The 14,228-nt window shown below is 36.3% G+C and overlaps 1 protein-coding gene across 4 annotated transcripts in view; it reads right to left on the reverse strand.

Annotated features, from left to right (window-relative positions):
- Positions 1-14,228, reverse strand: part of Rpap2 (RNA polymerase II associated protein 2) — a 92,322-nt gene that overhangs the window by 19,350 nt on the left and 58,744 nt on the right. The window contains exon 12 of one of the 4 annotated variants that reach the window (XM_015500889.2): positions 1,973-4,300. The exons of the other annotated variants lie outside the window; for them this stretch is intronic. Within the exon in view, the coding sequence (XP_015356375.1) occupies positions 4,297-4,300 (4 nt within the window). The 3' untranslated portion in view covers positions 1,973-4,296. Of the gene's footprint in view, positions 1-1,972; positions 4,301-14,228 lie in introns of those variants that run through there. 4 annotated transcript variants of the gene reach the window in all.

Here is a 14,228-nt window from a genome sequence, read left to right on the forward strand (position 1 = left end):
TCCCAGACAACTCAGTGTTGTCTGGGAAGTACTAAGACTGCCAAAAATGAATAGTGCTAAGTGCCACGGCTTTGGTTGGTAGCTTATAATTCACTTCCAGTCCTGCAGATGAAAATGTGGAGCAAAGAATTGGAGCACGGCGTGATTGCTTGGATCAGAAGTACTTAGTAGGTGAAACATAAAAGAGGAGGAAATTATCATTCTAAATGATATGAGATGTACTTGGCCACAGTAGAAGAATTTTGGATATCTATAATCTAACTAATTCTCTCTTTTTTTTTTTAAGACACGGGACTGAACCCAGGGGTGCTTAACTACTGAGCCACATCTCACCCCCACCTTTTTTTTTTTAATTTTGAGACAGGGTCTTGATAAGTTGCTTAGGGCCTTGCTAAGTTGCTGATGTTGGCCTTGAATTTGTCATCCTTCTGCCTCAGCAAGTTGCTGGGTATAGGTGTGTGCCACCACACCTTTTTTTTTTTTTTTTTTTGGGTGGTGGTGGGGATTAAACCCAGGGTCTTGTATATCCTAGACAAGTGCTATATCACCCAGTTACAGTCCTAATCCTTGTATCTTATGATTTTATAATATCTATGGTGTACAATATATTTTAAAGTATGTGTACCTTGTGGAATGGCTGTATCAAACTAACCAACATATGTATTACCTTGAGTACTTTTTTTGTGTCTCATAAGAACACTTAAAATATACTCTCAAGGGGCTGTGGCTGTGGCTCAGTGGTAGAGTACCTGCCTCACATGTGTGAGGCCCTGGGTTCGATCCTCAGCACCACATAAAAATAAATAAAATAAAATACTGTATCCAACTACAACTAAAAAATAAATATCTTAAAAAAAATCTACTCTCAAGATTTTTGAGAACACATTGTTATTTACTATAGTTATGCTGTACAATAGAACTCTTCTTTTTTTTTTTAATATTTATTTTTTTTTAGTTTTTGGCGGACACAACATCCTTGTTTGTATGTGGTGCTGAGGATCGAACCCGGGCTGCACACATGCCTGGCGAGCGCGCTACCGCTTGAGCCATATCCCCAGCCCAGAACTCTTATTTTCTTAACTGAAATTTTATATCCTTTGTCCAATATCTCCTGAATCCCCTTCTCTCCCTGACCCCGCATTCTTGGCAATCATCTCCATTCTACTCTCTGCTTCTATGAATCCAACATTTTTTTTAGATTCCACATATAAGTGAGATCATGCAATATTTATCTTTCATGGCTTTTTTTTTCACTTAACACAGTATCCCCCAGATTCATCTATACTGTCAAAAATGACAAGATTTTTTTCCATTTGTCTAAAGATATATCACATGTTCTTTCGATGGATACTTAGGTTGATTCCTAAGTATCTTAGCTATCTATTGTGAATAAACATTGCAATGAACATGTGAGTGCAGATGTGTCTTTGACATACCAATCTCATTTCCTGTGAATATAACCCCAGTAGCAGGACTGTTGGAGCATATGGTAACCGGAGCATATGGCAGATCTACTTCTAATTTTTTAAGGAAACTCCATACTACTTTTCATAATGGCTATACTAATTTCCATACCAACAAAAGTGTGTAAAAGTTCCGTTTTCTCCTTATTCTTGCCAGCACTTATTTTCTGTGGGTCTTTATTTCTGTGTAATTCTGACTTACCATTTTTTCATGGGGTATATTTTTTATTTATTTTAAGTGAATGATGAGAAGCAGAATGTAGTAGCAAAATGAGGACACATAATGAGTTTGGGATCCATACTCCCTTTCAGTCTACTTCTGTTGAGAATTAGCTATGCATGATTATGTCTGGATTATATACACCTCTAGTCCAGCTACTTGGGAGGCTGAGGTGGTAGGGTCACTGGTACCCAGGGGTGCAAGACCAGCCTGAGCAACACAGCAAGATCTCATTGCAAAATAAATAATTAAGAAAAGATTCAAATTCTGCCTTTTGTTTTTTGAAGACTGGACTCCTGCTGTGTTGCTCAGGCTTGCCCCAAACTCCTGGGATTCAGATGATGTTCCCACTTTAGCCTCCAGTAGCTGGACTACAGGTATGTGCAACCAGATTCAAGACCCCTCCACCCCTTTTTTTTGGTGATAACTCAGGGCCTCATGCATGCCAGGCAAGTGCTCTACCACTGAGCACTTTTTTAAAATTATTTTTTTGAGACAGGATCTAGGTAAGTTGCTCAGGATAAGTGACCTTCCTGCCTCAGCCTCCCAAGTAGCTGGGATTTCAGGTGTGTGCTATCATACCCAGCTAAGACTCTTTATTAAAGTAATGATTTGATCCCTTTTTACAAGACAGCTAATGAACTAGCTCTATGATCTCAAAGGATGGAGAGTTTACATTTCTATGTGAGCTTCTATAATGGTTAGCAAACCTTAAATTCTAGACACTATTTCTCACTTTATAAATCTCTCTCACAGAATTTTATTTTTTCCTTTGTGGAACTTTTAGGGGTTTTTGGTGGGCAAGCTTTTAAAGTTATTTCTTCATAGTATAGAAAATGTTTCTCTTTAACTCCAAGTCCTTTTCATCTTTCCTCACAGATGCCATACAACCACTCCTTATTGCTATTGGTGTTCTTTCCTATATTCCCTTCAACCTTCTAGTTTCCCTAAAATGTAGTGCCTCAGAATATAAGTACTGTTCAAATCCATTACTTCAAAATATAAAAAGCACCTTTCACCTCACAAAAACGTATTATGAAATAAAATCTCCTAGTTACTTTTGGAGTATGATTGCAGGATCTTATCAAACACCTACACTTCTACCCTTTTTCGGTTAAAGGGACTCCTGAGACTCCTCTTTTTTCTTAATCCTTTATCTGTGTACTATTAATTATGATAAACTAATCATTTACCTGTTTAACCTTTTCATTAAAGAACAACCCCTGCCTTGTTATACAATAAAAGGGACTGAAACCTCTCTTTGAATCCTGAAACTTCTAATAGTGAATATCAAAGAACACTGTGGGCCCAGATAACTTTGCTTAATTAAAAAATAGTAATATACCAGAGTTGATATTTAATAATTTTTTTTAGAGAGAGAGAATTTTTTAATATTTAATTTTTTTTAGTTTTCAGTGGATACAACATCTTTATTTTATTTTTATGTGGTTCTGAGGATCGAACCCAGCGCCCTGTGCATGCCAGGCAAGCATGCTACTGCTTGAGCCACATCCCCAGCCCCTTTAATACTGTGTTTTCTATAGGAAATACCTTTAAAATACTCAGCATAGAATGTGATTGGCAGTGGGTAAAAACAAAGTTTTTATACTTAAATTTCTTCCTTTTTTTTTAAAGTTGATGATAGATATTTATTTCATTTATTTATATGCAGTGCTGAGAATTGAATCCAGTGTCTCACACATGCCAGGCAAGTGTGCTACCACTGAGCCCCAGCCCCAAATTTCATTTCTTTTAAGTATGCATAAAAACCTACACAGGTGACACTAAAATAATGACTTAACACAGTCTATACGTTAGAGAAAATAATTTGAAAAAAACTATATGATAAAAGTTTGCAATGTATAAATCACAAACAAGAGAGGAATGTTCTCATGAAAATGCCACTGATTCAAATCTCAATTCTGAAAAGCCAGATAGCCTCCTACAACTAGTTCTTTACCATATGGTAAGTGTCAGGACAACAAAAGCAAAATGCCAAGCCTCAAACAGCATCTTATTGATAAGACCTTTATTTAGCTGACCGCTCCACATATGCTACACATCAAAAAGACAGAACACACAAGTCTGGTTAGGATAAGTCCCTCTATTTGTTGTTATTGGGCTATCATACAACATCTGGTTAACAGGTATTATTATACATGCTAGTAAGGAGTTTCCTAAGTTTGGGCATGAGAACTGAAATAAGAGATTTTAAATTAAAAGTTGGCAATTTTTATAAATCATTATATTCAAGGATCTGGAGCTATACAAATTCTTGATTTAAGCCTCAGAAGTATGTTATCCATAAATCACTGGTTTGTAACAGAGAAAGTTATATAAAGAGTTAAAGTTGTGGTTTATTGAGCAACTAGAGCTAAATAACTGATTAAACTCTGTTATCCATTTCTTTTAATACAATAAAAATCAGTAATAAACTTGGATTTTTAAATGACCTTCCTCATTCTGGTCCCTATTTCCTTGTTCACTGTACTCTTATTGAACCTCAGTGGACTCCATACTGCAGCTCGTAGAACATTATTCATCATAGCACCATCTGAATGATTTGAGTCCTGACCAATCCTGGGTGATATGTGTAAAGATCACATCAGGCTTCTATCTGAAATGATAAAGCACAGATATCTCTGAATCTGACCCTCACCCTCAAAACTGAAAGAAGCAATAACTCTTATAGGGAATTTTTAAAGAGTTCATATTGATTTCTGAATTCACAGAATCAAATTGGTAGATTGTTGTAAAATGACACTGAATAATACTCTTCACATAACATAATCTTACTGGAAGAAAGAGCTGTAAGAATGTCTATGCGAATAAATGTCACCAGAAAGCAAGCTTCACTATGGTTTGGGGTTAGAGGAAGGGACAGGAAGTGAAAAGCCACACACTTTTCTGTACCTATCAGATTTGAGAAATTACTGGGTTCATACAGAGTTCTGCTGCAGTAGGGAAACCTGTTCTGCTGATAACACACATAAAGGTGATAAAGGTGCAAAGACTGCTTAAAATAAAATAAAAAAAAAAAAACCTTTCACACTTTCTCATACTCCAGAATTTAGATCTGGGAAGGAATAGGAATGAGAAATATTTTTGCTAAACAGAAATAGTTTCACTGTTTACGTGCACAAGCACTGTGTTTATCACTTTACCAGTTAAACTAAATGAACATTCCAATACCTGCATTTTTGGGGCTTAGAACCAAACAAAAGCAAAAGCCTGCTGGGATAGGTGAGATACTTTTATTAATAAGAGCACAGGTAAATAAAAAACTTAAAAAGATGAGGGTTAAGTGTATGTAGTCTCTTTTTATGAGGTTATACTACCTAATTTTCTCAAGAGTGATTTAGTCTTAACCTATCGGGTTTCCTTTTTTTCTTTCTTTCTTGGTGGTGCTAGGATTGAACCCAGGGCCTTGTGAATGCTAGGCAAGCATTCTACCACCTGAGCTATATCCCCAACCCCTTGGGTTTTCTTTTCTTTTTTTTTTTTTTTAATTTTTAAATATTTGGTTTTTAATTGTAGGTGAACACAATAACCTGTGGTGCTGAGGATTGAACTCAGAGCCTCATGTGTGCTAGGTAAGTATTCTACCACTGAGCCACAACCCCAGCGCTTGGGTTTCCTTTTAAATAGGTGAAATTCTTGAGGCTTGAGAAAGGGTGAAGAATTTATTTGGAGTCATACTGGTTAAGAAAAATGCTAAAAATAGATACTTGCTTATCTATCAAGTCCTGCAATTCCTTTCTTTTTACATGGCAATGACAATTATCACCTTACTCATATTTTGTCATCTTCTAAAAAATGAAGTGGGATTTTCCCTTCTCTACATGAACAATTCTAAATGATAAAGCATTAAACCAGAATAGCTCTGTCTGCCCAACCATACACTCAAAACTGAAACAAAGGGGAGCTGTGATCAGTAACACAAAGGGTCAAAATGTCATCTATTTTCAGAAAGTTGAGGGCTCACACAAACCCCATTTTGCAAAACGCTTCTCTTAGATACTGAAAATATTGAGGGATTCTTATCTGGCAAATAACCAGAATTTCATATTTAACATTAACTCTTTTTCTACCTCATTTGTTTCTTCCTGAGGAAAAATCAGAAGATTCATTTCCATTAGTGAGTCCTTGAAAACACTTGTCTGTGGCCCCTCTCTTCCTCTTCAAAATAAAATAACAGCCACGTGGGTGCACAAAGAATGGACCAAAATTCACCCTGTTGAAGAGCTTTTCCTTTTCCATAAAATGATTGGGCTTGTGATGGGGTTAACTACTTCTGTGTGCTTTTCTAAGTTTCTAAGTTTTGTTGTTAATATATTTTAAAAATATTTTTTAGTTGTAGGTGGACACAATACCTTTATTTTATTTTTTATGTGGTGCTGAGGATCGAACCCAATGCCTCACATGTACTAGGTGAGCGTACAACCTCTGAGCCACAACCCCAGCCCTGTTGTTAATATTTTTAAGTAAAGTAAACATGGCTTCACCATCTATAAAGAAACAGATATCAAGAAGTCAGAGTTGAGTTTAAAATTCAGACACTTTAAAACTGGTGGTGGGTGACTTTCTAAATCTGAGTGGGATGAGTTTGTTTCCCTTAAAGATGCCAATTTTCTTTCCCAGTTGTTCCTCTTGTGGCCACTGATTCAAACATAAGAAATTACAGTGATTACAGTGATTTCCAATTTTGTAAAAAAAACTTATGAGATTAATTTGTTGGTCTTCGGTCTTTCTGTGAAGCTGCAGCATGGGCTAGCTACAGGGTGAGGCTCAAGTGACTTTCTTAAGGTCATGTAAGTCAGTAAAGATGAGCAAATAACCCCAGAAGTACTTCTACTAGTCTACACATTTAACCACTAGACCACACTAGCTCACATGTCTGATTCATTTCAAGAGCTTAGCAGATCTTATGATTTTCAAAGGCCCACCTGTTTGTGCTTTTCAAATAAATTTTGAAATCTGTCATTACAAAACAAACATGCTAATGAAAACTGACAAGTCTACTGCTTCTAATTCATTCTTTTTCTGTGATAGCCAAGAGGTACCTTCCAACATCAGTAACTAACAAAGACTTCAGAAGAAAGCTGCATACCTTTAATTAAGCAAATCCTGGTAGACATACCTAAGTCAAATGACTTAGAAGCTTTCCACTTGGCACATCAAATAAGCACCAGAATTAAGATACTAGTTCCTAATTCTTTTTGTATGAATTATAATCACTTGGGGAAGTTAAAAAAAATACTATGATGGCTGGGGTTGTAGCTCAGTGGTAGAATGCTTGCCTGGCATGTGTGGGGCACAGGGTTCAATTCTCAGCACTGCACATAAATAAATAAAGATCCATTGGCAACTAAAAATATATATATATAAAAAATACTTATGGTTAGGACTCACCAAAAATCAGTCAACTAAAATTTTTGAATTAGCCATCAATATTTTTTAAAGGGCTGGGGATGTGGCTCAAGCGGTAGCGCGCTCGCCTGGCATGCGTGCGGCCTGGGTTCGATCCTCAGCACCACATACAAACAAAGATGTTGTGTCCGCCAAAATCTAAAAAAAAAAAATAAATATTAAAAAAATTCTCTCTCTCTCTCTTAAAAAAAATATTTTTTAAAAACTCCCTATAGAATTCTAATGAATAGCAAGTATTAAGAACCCCTAAATTTGAAGGTCAGTTAAAAAAAATTTTTTTGAGATGGAATCTTGCTAGGTTGCTCAGGCTGGCCTCAAACTCTTGCGCTCAAGTGATCCTCCTGCCTCAGCCTCCTGAATAGGTTGGGCTATAGGCACATGGCATCAGGCCCTAAACTTTTGATCTGAACAAACTTATGAAGTTCTAATAATCTATAATAATTGTCACATTGTTGGAAGAATCTGAATAATAAAATATTTTTACATTTAACTATATAACAAAGCAGAAGGTAATTAATACTATTCAAAAAAGATGTCTTACTTGTGGAATTTAAACCAAATGTTTTTTATCTGGCATGGTGTCTTAAGGAAGACTTCTAAGAAGATCATGACATTGAAGTGGGCCATGAAGGGTAGGTTAGAGAGATACAAAAAGGAATTTCAAGCACAGGCCACAGTGCTATCAAAGGTGACTGTAAGGGGAAACAGTGGACACAAACTAATGATAAATAAGAATAGGATAGGATAGGCAGGTTGGAGCTACTTCAGAAGGGCCTTGTATTTTGGCAAAATTATGTGGTAGGAGCTGGGAAGGCGCAAGGATTTTTTTTTTTTTTTGTGCTAGGGATCAAACTCAGGGTGCTTAACCACTGAGATACATCCTTAGCCCACACCCCTTTTTAAAAAAATTTTGAGATAGGGTCCTGCTAAGTTGCTGAGGCTGGCTTTGAACTTGCATCCTCCTGAGCCTCCTGAGCCTCTGGGATTACAGGAGTATGCTACCATACCTGACCTGGCACTAGGATTTTGGATTGATTAGAGTTAAGCTTTAGGGAAAAGATTATTATAGCTGAAAGAAGAATGGACTAGTTGAGTGAAGAGAAACTTGGTAAGGAGATCTGTTTAGGAAGCAGTCTCAGAAAATAATGAAGGCTTGACGTGGATTAATAGCAGTAGGAAGAGAGAAAAATGTTTAAAAGAAGTTATAAAGGCAGATTGATTATGGGAAATAAAGGGCAAGAGAAGCATAAAAAGTCAGATTTTAATTATAGGTAATTAGGAAGATGCAAATACCACCAAAAAGAATAGGGGGATATCTGAAAGAAAAGTTGAGTTCAATCTCAAATGCCTGAGGAATATCCAGATGGAGATACCCAGCAAAAAGAACAAAGTTTTTGGACCTATAAACTAGGAGAGATATCAGAGTTCAAGATACAATTTTGGGGGGCTGGGGTTGTGGCTCTGTGGTAGAGCACTTGTCTAATGCGTGTGAGGCCCTGAGTTTGATCCTCAGCACCACATAAAAATAAATAAATAAAAAACAAACATATTGTGTCCAACTACAACTAAAAATAATAATAATAATAATTATTATTTTAAAAAAGGATATAATTCTGGGAAGAGGGGCACAAGAGACACTTGATTGAGATAACCAATTTTCTTCCTAAAGTAACTTCATTATCCTTTACTAATTATGTTTGTTATGATTTCTTGAACTAATCTCTTACATCACTCTTCTGAACCTTCTGCTTCCTTGTCTTAGTTATCCTACCCATCAAAACTACAACCTGAGGGACTGAAGTTGTAGCTCAGAGGTAGAGTGCTTGACTTATACATGTGAGGCACTGTGTTTGATTCCCGGTACCACATATAAATAAGCAAATAAAAAATAAAGGTCCAGCAACAACTAAAAAAAAAAATTATTAAAAACCTGAGATCAATGTTGCAACATACTTTTTTCTCACCTACAACAAGATGGCTGAAAACTACTGGGGTAGGTTTGTGGAAGAAATGGAGATCAGGGAATCTATACTATTACTACTATAAACCCATGCTCACTAGCCTCATCTGGACACTTACTGTCACCTGTCAGTTTTTTCTTACCCTTGGTTACCTCCTTTTCTGAATCATCTCAATGACTACCACTATTTTCACTCTCCATACAAGCATCACCTCTAGAACACAACCTCAAATTCCACTTCATTGAAAAATTAAGTTGTCAGGCATGGTTTAAAAAATTTTCCTCCTTCCAAGTGTATCTAATAGCCACACCGTTCTTCACTTTTTTCCTCCTCTGGTCTCGGAAGATGTACTATTTCTCTCCTATTCAAGTTATTTTACCTTCTGTGTCTGATCTCAGTTCTTTATGCACCCTTAGGACCTTGTTTTATTAGGTATTTGTACTCTCCATCCTGCCATCAGCTTCAAATTATTTTTCTTTACTAGATCCTTCCCCATGCCCTACAAACATGCTTGTCTCTTTCTAGCCAAAACAAATTGTACTGTTTGATTTTTAACATCATTACTCAAAAGAGAAGTGTGTATTCACTGATTCTACTCCCTTATTTTAAACTGGGACAGGAGGGGGTCATATATTCTTTTAAATTATATAAAAGGTCTTTCTTTATATACACTCCCCCCTGCCCTACCAGGAAAGACTTTTATTTTTTGGTACCAGGGATTGAACCCAGGGGTGCTTAACCACTGAGTCACATCCCTATCCCTTTTTAGGATGAGACGGGTCTCATTATGTTGCTGAGGCTGGCTTTGAATTTGTGATCCTCCTGCCTCAGTCTCCTGGTTTTTTGGGATCATGGCATGCACCTCTGTGCCCGGCCAAGGTACATATCTTAATGATTACTTTCAATGTATAACCATACAACTCAATGTATAGTAGTTGAGAATTAGTGGCATGGTAATTTTATAGGTTTGGAGAATCTGATTTTGGAGCATATGAAAATGGTTTTAAGTCTTAGTGTTTTAAATGAGCAACATTTTTCTCAGCATTGAAATCAGAGGAAAATAGTTATCACCTGGCAGTTGCTTTGTTCTCCCGAAACACTTTTGCCATACAGTATGCTATGTTACAACAATTGAAAACCACTATATGAAAAACATAATGTGGGGTTTGAAAAAGTCATTGGAAAAAAAATCAGTAAATAAAATGAAGCTAAAATAGCTCAGAATATTCAGTTTTTATAATGTGATTGATTTCACCAATACAGATATTGTAGGTGTTCACCAAGCATTCTGTACTAATTTCTCAAATGCTTTTGCTACACTGGGATTTTCAGTATTAAGCTTGTGTATTTTGACATCTCCCTCCTAACACACAATATACTTGATTTATACTAAAATGACAAATAGCTAACTCCCAAATTCTTCATTTAAAATGGCTGCTGGGACAACATAAAATAGTAATAGTGAGAACCAGACAATTTCAAGCTTTGTCTTACCCTCTGGTTATTATAATCTGCTTTAAAACTTTGTAAAATTGTTTAAAAAAGGAGCAAAATGGAAGCATTTGCATTTTATCTCCAAGAACCCTATGACTTTACTATTAACTAGAATGATCAAAGTGGGGAAAGAGAAGTCAGAGACAGGAAGAATATTAAGAGATGTCAAGTGTCTATGATATACAAATTAAATGGAAGTTTTTTTTTTTTTTTGGTGGTACTTAGGATTGAACCCAGAGGTTCTCTACCCCTGAGCCATACACCTCCAGCCCTTTTATATTTTGAGACATGGTCTCATTAAGTTGCCAACGCTGGCCTCAAAATCATGATCCTTCTGTCTCAGACTCCCAAGTCTCTCGGAATACAGGTGTGTGCTACTATGACAGCTAAAGGAAAGTGTTTAAAGACAACAAAGAAAGAATACACCTGGGCTGGGGATGTGGCTCAAGCGGTAACTCGCTCGCCTAGCATGCGCCAGGCACTGGGTTCGATCCTCAGCACCACATAAAAAAATAAAATGAAGATGTTGTGTCCATCGAAAAAACTGAAAAATAAACATTAAAAAATTCTCTCTCTCTCTCTTGAAAGAAAGAAAGAAAGGATACACTAGATTCAGGATCTTGAATTTAACAAGCACTCTTAATACACTTGGGAATAATAATTTTTCCTCCTTATAACATCATTTAAGCTTCCAAGACTACTTAATAAAACACTTTTGATAAAATTAGTTAAAGAAGAGTTTGCTTCTAGACTGAAAATTTCCATTAGAACCCATTAATATTTGATAAATATTTCCAATTCAATGAACAAATATCAAAACGTAAAACATTTAAAGAATTCTCCAGGACTGTACCTGTGATCATCAGATAAATGACTAAAAGATATAGTGCCACATCTATCTACTAGAGATGAATTCCTCTGTAAACAATTCAATTTTTAGTTTATAGAGGCTTAAACAGCAAGTCCATGGAAGATAAAAGAAAAAACATTTGAAATGAAGTTTTTGGATGAAACAAATCTTTTTTTTTTTTTAAATAAAAATGTTCATTTATTTAGTAATCACATGATTTAAAGATAATCTCACATTTACAATTAACTTTGCCATTTGGTAATTTTAAACATTTCAGAAAGTTTTATTTTCAAGAAACAAACACAAAAACAAAACCAAAATGCTAGATATGGTTAAAAGCAGCAATTTTCTTTAGGCTAAATAGTCACTTCTTTATAAGATTACACCAACCCTGGAAAAATATAAATCAATATAGAGGTTGCTTCTGATTGTAATGAAAGTCCTTCCTTCTATTCATAATCATAAGCAGCTTTTTTTTCCTTTTTCACGTGCAATGTAATTTTGCCAGTGTCACCAAATCTTTGTTGAAGGATAATGTCAACAATAATTTATCCAAGTTTTTCTCATCCATTCATTTGCTTTATTCCATTCATTTGCTTTATTCAGTGAACAATTACCAAATGCCAAATTGCACGTTTGGCATTAAGGAGATAAAAGTAAATAAGACAATGACCTTAATGCATGGACTTTATGTTTTTATAAGAAAACAATTTCAAATTCACTTTATTTACTATAGACATCTTTCTTCATTTAGCATTGTTTACACATTGTCAAAACACAATATTTGAATGAATGGACAGTGTCTTATTGTCATATAGAGACATATATGCATATAATTTTTTTTTTTTTTTTTTGGCAAATGAATTACACGTTTATGTCCCTAAGACTGATTTGTTGGTCATGGAAAATGAAAAGGCCAGGAAGGTAAAAATCACTAATGTAGAAAAAAATAAAAAGGTCACCAGAATTAAGCATAGAGGTTGTATAGCTCAAGCTTATGCTGCTCGAAATTAATTCTCCAGGGCTGATCATGGTGGTGTAAGGGGAAAGAATCAATCAGAGCCACTAATGAGGAATTAATATGGGTTTCTGGAAGCAGAAATATACAAGTTCTGTTTATTTGCTTATTTATTTATTTTCAGTATTGGGGATTGAACCCAAGGCCCTGTATGTGCCAGGCAAGTGCTCTACTGCCTATGCCACCAGCCTTAGTTCACTCACTTTTGAAATTAAGACGAGGAGGCAAAAATGTCACCAAACAACACTGACATTCAAGGCAAGCAGAGAAAAACATGGAGGAAGCAATGGGAAAAAGACATGGACAAAAGGCATTAAGGAAAAAAATATAAAAGGCATCTGACGACATTCCCAGTCTCTTCACAGGCCACATTCCACAGACACCCTTCACTCTTCTTATCCTGCCAGTCCAGTGTCTCCTTCCCCTCTGATACCAACAAACTCAAGCCTCCTCTATCTTGTGAAGTTTTCTGAAGACTTATTGTATCCTTTCAGATTATAATCCTTCTCTTTCTTTCATCTTTTGCTAACCATATGAAAAGAGCAGTTAACATTTGCCATACTGTTATGATTAGGATATGAGGTATTCCCCCAAAGCTCATGTTAGACAATGTAGAATGTTCAGAGGTGAAAATGATTAGATTATGAGAGTTGTAACCTAACCAGTGGATCAATCTATTTGATGAATTAATAATTTGAAAGGACTACTGCACTGAGTGGTAACTGCAGGCAGGTAGGCTGTGGCTAGAGGAAGGCGTCATTGAGGGTGTGCCTTTGGGGTTTATTTTGTCCCTGGCACCTAGATCTCTGTTTCCTGGTTGCCACAAGCTGAACAGCTTTCCTCTACCATGCCATTCTGCCATGATGTTCTGTCTTACCTTAGGCTGAGAGCAAAGGGAGCTAGCGGACAATGGACTGAATCTCTGAAACCATGAGCTCAAGTAAACTTTTCCTCTTCCAAGTTGTTCTCATTAGGTATTTTGGTCACAGCAATGAAAAGCCAACTAACACATGTCTAGTATCTCAACACTTGTCTACTACAGCAGCCTTTGCAATCTGATTTCCATGTCTGTCATTATGTAAACTGTAGGTCAACCCACTACAATTACTTACTTGCCAGAACCACTGTCTTTTTTTTTTTTTTTTTAAGATAGAGGGGAGAGAGAGAGAGAGAGAGAGAGAGAGAGAGAATTTTTTAATATTTATTTTTCAGTTTTCAGTGGACACAACATCTTTATTTTATTTTTATGTGGTGCTGAGGATTGAATCCAGCGCCCCGCGCATGCCAGGCAAGCACGTTACCGCTTGAGCCACATCCCCAGCCCAGAACCACTGTCTTTTGTCAGCCTTTATCTTTATTCAGAGGACAACTACCTCTTCCTCAGAAAGATAGTTACTACCTTGAACCTCAAATGCACTTTAGATTCCTTGACAGTGTTCTGATTATATACATTCCTTTCTAATTCACTCTGTGAAGTGATGTACTCATGTTTTGAAGTTAGAATTGAGCCTGTATTCTAGTTTTGACAAGCTTGGAAAAGGTGCTTGTCTTTTCAGAGTCTCTCTTCCTTTGGTAAGTGGAATGAACTGTGAGATATAAATGTAATAATCCACCACACAGTGTCAAAAAAAAAGTCTGTTTCTAATCTTCCTCCTTTCCCACTTTCTCTGTATTCTCTAGGCATCCCTGGCCTGTGTGTGATTGTTCTACAAGATTCTGTTTTATCTTGACTCTGAACATTCTCTACCTAGCCATCTCACCCAACCCAATACTTAATCCAAGATCTAGATCT

Source organism: Marmota marmota, unplaced genomic scaffold (assembly GCF_001458135.2).
Source record: "Marmota marmota marmota unplaced genomic scaffold, marMar, whole genome shotgun sequence".
In the NCBI taxonomy this organism is placed as follows: domain Eukaryota; kingdom Metazoa; phylum Chordata; class Mammalia; order Rodentia; family Sciuridae; genus Marmota; species Marmota marmota.